Genomic DNA, 9,069 nt, shown 5'->3' with positions numbered 1-9,069 from the left:
TGTTTTTCTATTTCTTTAAGAAATTTTGGGGTTAATTCTAAGTTAGAATTATGGAGACAGACATTGGAAGCAAGATGTTTTAAATTGAGTAAGAGTAAGACAAAATATATGGAATGTCGGTTTAGTAAGCAACGAAGTAGTGATGGGAGTGTAGTGAAGCTTGGTGAGCAAGAAATACCGGTGGATGATTGTTTCAAATATTTGTGATCTATCATTCAAAAGTGTGGAGAAATTGATGGAGATATAAATCATAGGATAAAGGTTGGGTGGATGAAATGGAAAAGCGCACCTGAAGTGTTGTGCGATCGTAGAATGCCATTGCGGTTGAAGGAAAAGTTTTATAGGATGACTATTAGGCCCGCTTTACTATATGGTATGGAATGTTGGGCTGCCAAGAGACATTATATTCAAAAAATGAGTGTAGCTGAGATGCGTATGCTTAGATGGATGTGTGAAAATACAATAAAAGATAAGATTTAGAACAAGGAGATACGTAATAAGGTAGGTGTTGCACCCATTGAAAATAAGATGAGAGAAAATCGTTTACGACGGTTTGGACATATTCGGGGAAGGCCTAATGATGCTCCAATTAGAAGGATAGAGAAATGGGAAAATATATTAGTTAAAAGAGGTCGGGGTAGGCCTAAGAAGACATGGATGGAGATGATAGGAAAGGATATGAATGCTTTGAACCTCACCGAGGACATGGCATTAGATAGAAATGATTGGAGGAGAATGATTCATGTGGAAGACCCAGAATGATTTTCTTTTTTGGTTAATATCACCGACCCCAATTGTTTTGGGATGAAGGCGTAGTTGTTGTTGTTGTTGTATGTTTGTACTTGGTTCTTGATTCAAGCAATTTGGCACCAGTGGTTAATCTTTCTTTAGATTTATGAAAATTATTCCTTGATTTTATGATATTTTTGTTGAATGTAAAAAAAATTGCATCAACTAACTTTTGGTTTTTTTTTGCAGGTTTACAGCCTATAAAGACGATATTCTTATCTCACCGTTATAGGACAAATCCCAATCTTGCCATTATAGCCAGTAATGGCACATAAAATCTGGCCGTTATAGCCTATAAGCCTATAATGGCAAGATAATTTTTCCCGTTATAGCCTATAACGAAGAGTTAATTTTTTCCTTTATTGCTTATCACGGCAAGTTAATTCTCTTCGTTATCGCATATAACGGCGAGTCAATTCATGTCGTTATAGTCTATCTCGCCGTTAAAGATTGCTACCTCACTATTGGTGTTCTCAATTCCAGCGAGATTACGCGCTGGTATTGGGTCATCCTTTAATGGCGAGCTGTAAATTTCATCGTTATAGGTCAACAAAAGCCATTTCTTTTCAGTGATTTGTCAGCGAAAAATATCACCATTATAAACTTATAGGATCTCTCACCACTATTGACCTGCATCCTTGTGTTTCACATTATGCTTATGTTTGTGTCACATACAACCTACGGGATGGTGGAAAAAGTTTAACTTTGTTTCTTTTTGTTTTTTTTCCTGAACTGATCATTTTAATCAATTTAAAATCAAACGTTTTTGTGCAGAGCTCACTCATTCTTAATTACAGAAGCTACACTCCTATGAACTCAAGCCTACGATGAATAACTACATTGAAACACGTTGGTTAGCTAAGAAACCATTGATCTCTGTAATGAAAGTGAAAAACTAGCAAGGATTTGCAACCTACCAATACTTCAACACACAACTGTTACCACCAGAAAGCAATGACCTAAATATCTTGCATAATCAAATACAATCAAGTCTGAAGAGTCTGAAACTTTGTTTCCAAATAAATTTGGAAAACACATTTTGATTGCACTGACAATGCTTGCAGGAGTATCTTGCTTTTTTTCTCAAAAAAAAAAAGACAATGCTTGAAAGAGTCTGAATTGAGCCAAAGGCGTAGCTAGGCGGGGGGCAGGACTGGGCTGTAGCCCAGTCCTGCCTCCCGAAACTGTTAATTTTTTTTTTAAAAGCCCAGTCCTAGCCCAGCCCTGACTGCAGCAAATAGTTTGATTTGTCCATATGAAATAGAATTTTATTAATAATTGTAGCCATTTTTTATTTTATCTCAAAAAAAAAATTTCGGGGGCGCTGCCCCCAACCCCCGACTATCGCACAAATAAGTTTTTTTTTTGCTACACCCCTGTTTGCACCCCCCCCCCCCCCCCTCACATGAATCCTAGCTACGCCCCTGAATTGAGCAGAGTGTTGTATAATCCTTCCATGATAAAACTTACAAGAAGGTAATAGGAAATACATTGCTTATGAGGAACAAGGAAAATTGAAGAAAAAAATATACATAGGAGAGTTGGACACCTATCTACACAGTAGAGCGGACGTTCAAGTCTCCAACACACCCTTTCTCGGGCAAAGGAAAATTGTAGAAAGATGCCAGCATCAATATACTTCAACGTTCCATTGCTCTGACTTCTTCAACTGTCTTTTATACTCGATCCAATCAATTCCTACAAACACAACGTAGTGGTTCTTAGTGGATTAAGTTCTAAGGTTTCTAATTCATTAATCTATAACACAAGTCCCTGTAACACTAGTTTTTGCCTTACCATCTTTAGCAGCCAAAGACGTCATAATGTCATCAATTCCTTTCTCCATTCCCTTCAATCCACACATGTACACATAGGTGTTGTCCTTCTTGAGCAACTCCCACAGTTCCTCGGCATATTGGGCCATTCTTGTTTGAATATACATCTTCTCCCCCTTTTCATTTGTTTGTTCTCGGCTGACAGCAAAGTCAAGCCTGAAATTATCAGGTGATTTCTCCTTCATCTTCTCAAACTCCTGCATCATCAAGAAAACATTTAGATTTTCCCTTAAAAGGTAGAAAAGACCATCACTCACACATTATATCTCATCAGTTTGTCTGTGAATTTATCTACTCACTTCTTTGTAGAGCAGAGAGCTACCGGTGGGAACCCCCAGAAATAGCCATGCCAGACCATTGAACTGCAAGTCATTAGGAAAGTCCAAGTGTTTTAAGAAAATCTTTGCTGATGACAGAAGGAACTATAATGACAATCTACGATTAATAAGGTCAATTTACCTTGTAATCTTCATGCTTTTCGAAGAACATTTTCCACAAGAACGAACGGAAGGGAGCAATTCCAGTACCAGTTCCAAGCTGCAACATCATGCACCAGCATCATGTTTATGAAACTCAAGAGACATTGGCATGTATACATGCCTGAAGGTTTGAGCTAATTTCAGTTCCAGCAACAATTTTCTATGCCAATCTTTCTTTATTTTTTACAATGAAATCTATGTCAATCTCTCTAATTCAGAACTCAAGTGTGCTGGCTAGTTTTCGTCAAGCAAGATTTCACAACTACACAATGAAGTGCAACCCCATCAACCATACAAGGGAAGAAAGCAGAAAGGGAATATGTTATTGTTATAAACTTGAATGATTCAAATGTTGGGAAATTACCATAATGATAGTAGCATTAGGATCAACAGGCATAAGCATTTCTTTTCCAACTGGCCCTGTTATTTTAACTTCAGTTCCAGGCTTCAAGTCACCTACAATATTAGGCAACAATTAATGGGGAAACTGGTATAAATTAAAAGTAGATGATTAAAATAAAACAAAATAGACCACGAAACTTTAACTAGTTCTCTCCAAGTTTTCTGAAGATCTGTGACAATCGTGCTAGTTCTTTGAACAGCTATATGATTCAGGACTTACAATTATAGCCTTAAAACTGAACTGCTTCAGTGGCTTATAATTCCTAAATAACGACTGAATGGAACAACCTAACGTTATCATCCCACGTCCCATGGTAATTTTTGAATTAGGGCTATCCAAAAATTTCTTATTGGGGCTTATGCAGAAATGTGCATGGTGATAAGCCAGAAGGAATGACCCATACATAAGAAGTTAGAGCAGACTCCCTTGACAATCTCCCCTTGGTCATTAGTATAGACGAGCCTCTTTACGCACAGTGAAACCTGTAGGAAATAACAGTATATAGCTCGTTAAATTAAATTATTCTGATGTTGAAGAATTCCAGAAGGAAATATACATGGAAAAAATAAGAACCATTGATGACATTGAACAAATGAACATGCGGTTGTCTCGTTTGGTTTCCATGAAGCTGAAGCATTGGAGAGACAAAGTACTTGGTTTCTCAATTTAAACATTAACAGATAAAATACAAGTAAATAAAATTCCCATCCATAGTGAAAAAACACAACTTATATATAAGCAAAGGGTTTGTTCTGTTACTCAGAAATTAATCGCTTCATTACCAAGGTTATAAATGGGAATTATCAAAATCAGACTAACTTGGACTTACAGTTTTGGAGTCTCCAAAATCTCCAAGAGCACTGCTAGCTATAGAGTACAGCCTCAACTTGTGGGGCTTTCCATTCTTGTCAAGGCCATCTGGGACTACGCCAATAGACTGTCCTTCTCTATAGGGTATTTCACCTAAGCATAATTAAGACCAATATTAGGACAGATAAACCATGGAGGTACCATAACAAACATAGTCAACCAACAGAGTTGGAGAAGAATTGGTCCCAAAAGCACCTTCTGTGCTGAAAACCATGTGCCATGTCTCTCCTGGTGCATCGTCTCCGGTAATCTTAGTGTTAAGGAGGCAGCGACCGATGTACGGGGTCTTGGGCTTGAATTTGTTCACAATGACACCTTCCTCATTCTTCTTGGAGATCTTCTCTACTTTTGCAGGAGCTTCTGTAGTAATCTGAGCTCTGACTGAGAGCTTACCAATTGCGGAAACATTCCTGGTTGACACCAGCGCTTCAGTGGTAATAGGCCATCCACTAAGAAAAGCCTGCAAAACAGAATACAGAGTAAGGAACCAACAAACAATTCTAATATTTTTCACTTGTAGCTTCTGAAACTGGAATTAAGCCAAGGTTGAGCAATGTTGAGACAAATCCTCCTGCCGTTAGACCAACAGGCACAACAACCAAACCACCAGTAATTCTTCAAGTAAATTAAAAACAAGTTTAATGAAATAAATAAAGGGTCCTTACCAAGAGATCATTGTGACTGAATGGTGATCAAGAACTTGTAAGAAAAATGGTTTTAAAGGTATCTGCTTAATTGCATTGAGTGATGCATACCATAGACAGAAGAATAAACCGACAATCATTGTTTATTCATGCATGAAAACCAGATTGTGATTAATTTGACATCAAACCAATCTTTTTTTTTATATATATATCTAAGAGGATGATTGAATGGGTATACCTTGTGGAAACAGATCCTTTCAGAGGAGGCAGAAGCCCTGGTTGGGAGAGAAGAAGCCTTGGAAGTCGGGAGGGATACTGCAGCAGTAACTGCAGCCATGGTGTTGTTGGGGGACTCAAGGGATGTGGTAGAGTGATTGAAAGCAGCTTAATCTATTTCTCTTCCTGGTGGGTGAGTGTGGGGATAGAGAAAAGAGAGAGAGTGAGAGGGATTGAGGTGAAGGAGGAGGGAAATTGGGTGGACGACAGATGGCAATGAATGCAGTGGTTAAGGATGAAGGATAGGATTCACTTTGGATAAGTTGGATCCTCCACACAAAATTGAACGGAGAAAAGGGTGTGAAAATAAATAAATAAATGATTTCCAGAGAAGTGGTTAGAGAATCTTGGTAGTCTATACTACCATGGTGTGATTCCAATTGTACAGCAATAGATTTCCCCAAAACCGACGCTTCGGATCACTCTAGATGGGGCCTGTCACAGATCCTAGAGAGAGAGATTAGTCGGTCAGCTGACCGCTTTGATCACCCCGAGCACCTGATCCCATTTTCAAATTAATTATGGTTGGATTCAAAGATTTGTCCACGCCCTGTTGTGGGGATGTCAATGGATTGGAGTTTATTCCATATGGGACTAAACCGATTCTATTTAGTCAGATTCTGTAAGCGAAAAACCATTTGTGAATATAATGGAATGCGAGATATGGTTTAGGTTTTTTACTATCTAGTCCAATGGATATCTGAATTTGACGGATATCTGAACCCGATACAAACCCCAAGATGAGACTGGCTAGAACTGATTCAATTATTCAATCCGACTGTTTACGAGAAGTTGCAAACTCGATATATGACTCTATAGATCTTTCCAAGACTGTCCTATTTTACCAAATTATGTAAAGGAAAATTCATGAGTCCACTGACACGGTTAGGTTAACGCCTAATTGTGATCCGTTCTATTTGAACATTGCTTGATTCATAAACCTAAGACTCCCTCACACTTGACACTCTCAAGTAGGGATGCACAACAAACCGAGCCGGCTCGGGTTGTAAATGAGCCTAGCTTGTAGGTTGGTCTGAGGCATGGACGAGCAAACAAGCCGAGCTTCTTTATCAGCCAAGATAAAGCTCGATCGGCTCGATAAGACTCGGCCCGTAAATGGGTATTTCGGTTTTTGGATCCGCAGCACCCACCCCGCCCCTTTAACTCTTCTCAAATTCGAGGTTAGGTTTTGTTTTTGCCCCTTCCAAGTCGCAACCCCTCGCCTGGAGAGGGTTGTGTATGTTCGCCCCCGATGATTCACTGAATCCCACGTCTGTGTTCGGGGCTTTGAATGAGCACCACGTATACAAGCACATGGGGCTCGTATTCCCGTGTATGTTGACATAACTTTGCATCGGACTCTGGTGTTGTTGCAAAGACTTAAGTACCCTTTCTTGCTATTCTTCTCATAAAGTGATGGTTTGAGAAAATAACAAAAATGCCCTTCATTCAAAAAAGAAAAAACAAACAGTTCAAAAAAAGGACAAACATGTCCTCCATCCAGAAAGTCGAGGATGATGTTGACTCTTCAAAGTCTTCTTCTTTTTCTGTTCAAAGAAAGGACAAACATGTCTTCTTCTTTCTCTGTAAAACACTGTAAACACTACAACAGAGCAGTAGATTAGCGACGACCACCTTTCGTCGCTAATCCGTCGCTAATCCGTCGCTAACCATGTTAGCGACGGATTAGCGACAACGCGGCGACAGTATGCTTACGTCGCGAATATTTCGACGCTAACTGGCGACGGAATTATTCCGTCGCCAAGTCCGTCGCTAATTGCGACGGAATAACGAGCGCTATATTCCGTCGCCAATCCGCCGGTACTAAACGGCGACCACGGCGTGGCGACGGATTTAATTCCGTCGCTAAGCCGTCGCTAGATTAATATGAATAGCGACGGAATCATCCGTCGCTAATCCGTCGCAAAAACGAAAAAAAATCAAAAAAAAATTATTTAAAAATTAATTACGGAGAACTGTACAATTTATATTTCCTGTACAATTTATATTTCCTGTAAATAAAAAACAAACCACACAAAAAAATTCATATAACAAGTATCTATAATAATTAATCGTTCCACCTTAAAACTAAGAAGTTTAATTATTTACAATTCAACAATTACAATTAGGAAAAATAAAAAAAATAGAACTTCTTCAACACAGTCCTCTAATCATCGCCAAGATTTTGTGCGTCTTCTTGTTCATTGTCTTTATCTGTCCCTTCAGCTCCACTACCCTGATTATCGCTAGCAGCCTACACAAGAAAAGAACAGTCAGTATTGATAAACAAAATATAATGAAATAAATTACACACTATATGTGATTCTATCATGTGCTCATGTGTGATCTAAGGCAATAAAAAAACTCTATATGTGATTCTATCATGCTCATATGTGTGCTAAGGCAGTCAAAAAATTGAATATGTGATTATAGCATGTTCATATGTGTTCTAAGGCATATAAAAAAACTCTATATGTGATTCTACCATGCTCAGATGTGCTTTAAGGCAAGCAAAAAACTATATATGTGATTCGATCATGCTCGTATGTGTGCTAAGGCAGTAAAAAAATTGAATATGTGAATATAGCATGCTCATATGTGCTCTAAGGCAGGCAAAGCCAAAAATTTTATATGTGATTCTATCATAAATGATATATAACATGTTCATATGTGTTCTAAGGCAGTTAAAAAACTCTATATGTTATTATAGCATGTTCATATGTGTGCTAAGGCAGTCAAAAAACAGAATATGTGATTATAATATGCTCATATGTGTTCTTAGGCAGTAAAAAAACTGAATATGTGATTATAGCATGCTTATGTGTTCTAATGCAATCAAAAAAACTTTATATGTGATTCTATCATGCTCATATGTGCTCTAAGACAGACAAAAAGTTAAATATATATATATGTGATTCTATCATGCTCATATGTGTGCTAAGGCAGTAAAAAAATTGAATATGTGATTATAGCATGTTCATATGTGTTCTAAGGCATCTAGAAAAACTCTATATGTGATTCTACCATGCTCAGATGTGCTTTAAGATAGTCAAAAAAACTATATATGTGATTATACCTGAGAGGGACCTGGAATCGAAGATCCCCTATCCTGAACAGCGGCCTTGATCTCATTTCGGAGAAAGGGGGCGACGGTGTATTGGAAGTAGTTATTCAGTGATTCATTAATGATCTCGCGTACATCATCACCGGAAAGAATAGTCGGCTGCTTGGAGCTTATGTCGGCGCAAGAAGTTGGTGAGCCGTAACTGGAAGAACCAATAACTGGTGAAGTGTTCATATTACTCCCAAACCCGAACACGCGACCTTTTTTGGGTTCACCTGCTGCAGTCACCCATGCTGTAGGATCAAATGATGGATGCTGAGTAGCGTCTTCACCATATCGCTCTACCATTTGTTGCTCATATGCCTCCTACAAAATAATGTTTAAAGTATTCATTAATAATTAATGATAACATTATGATGACTTGCATATATATTGCAATGATTATTAATAGAATTAATACATACCGTTGTCGTTCTCGCCTTCTCTGATACGAAGACTCCCGTGGTCTTCCGTTTATGTGTTTCTACAAACACATCCTTATATGGTACACTGCCTCCTTTTTCTGCTTCCTGCGAAGTTAAATGACAAAAGATTTAGTACACAAATTTGCAACTATACTTATAAAATTAATATTATATATTGATGAGTTACCATTTTCTTTAGGTGGCTCCCAAATGTCTTAGATCCACCTGTGTGTAGATGGGCTTCG

At 38.3% G+C, this 9,069-nt stretch overlaps 1 protein-coding gene and 1 long non-coding RNA gene across 2 annotated transcripts; both read right to left on the bottom strand.

The window, feature by feature from the left end:
* Nucleotides 1-2,218: 2,218 nt before the first annotated feature.
* On the bottom strand, nucleotides 2,219-5,797 carry LOC149832782 (ferredoxin--NADP reductase, leaf isozyme, chloroplastic). Its single transcript, XM_090014712.1, has 9 exons — nucleotides 5,259-5,797; nucleotides 4,572-4,836; nucleotides 4,336-4,469; nucleotides 3,910-3,988; nucleotides 3,468-3,559; nucleotides 3,084-3,161; nucleotides 2,924-2,986; nucleotides 2,587-2,821; nucleotides 2,219-2,487 (listed from the first exon to the last, which is right to left on the bottom strand). The coding sequence occupies exons 1-9, from the start codon at nucleotides 5,355-5,357 to the stop codon at nucleotides 2,420-2,422; spliced, it is 1,113 nt and encodes a 370-aa protein (XP_089870838.1). The 5' UTR covers nucleotides 5,358-5,797; the 3' UTR covers nucleotides 2,219-2,419.
* Nucleotides 5,798-6,974: 1,177 nt separating this feature from the next.
* On the bottom strand, nucleotides 6,975-8,533 carry LOC149832781 (uncharacterized). The gene is made up of 2 exons (XR_016433132.1): nucleotides 8,373-8,533; nucleotides 6,975-7,550 (listed from the first exon to the last, which is right to left on the bottom strand). It is a non-coding gene; the product is annotated as an uncharacterized LOC149832781 (long non-coding RNA).
* Nucleotides 8,534-9,069: the final 536 nt, after the last annotated feature.

Source organism: Nuphar pumila, chromosome 7, assembly GCF_984573655.1.
Source record: "Nuphar pumila chromosome 7, dmNupPumi1.hap1.1, whole genome shotgun sequence".
Classification (NCBI taxonomy): Eukaryota; Viridiplantae; Streptophyta; class Magnoliopsida; order Nymphaeales; family Nymphaeaceae; genus Nuphar; species Nuphar pumila.
The sequence above is the reverse complement of the archived record's forward strand: the minus strand, read 5'-3'. Positions and strand labels throughout refer to the sequence as shown.

What these genes read in the sequence shown, in the direction of transcription:
- LOC149832782 (XM_090014712.1), bottom strand. Translation starts at nt 5,357, where the DNA reads ATGGCTGCAGTTACTGCTGCAGTATCCCTCCCGACTTCCAAGGCTTCT. An exon ending in ATTTTGGAGACTCCAAAACT is followed by an intron (nt 3,989 to 4,335) that starts GTAAGTCCAAGT and finishes TATTTCCTACAG; the next exon opens with GTTTCACTGTGCGTAAAGAG. An exon ending in CTAATGCTACTATCATTATG is followed by an intron (nt 3,162 to 3,467) that starts GTAATTTCCCAA and finishes ATGATGTTGCAG; the next exon opens with CTTGGAACTGGTACTGGAAT.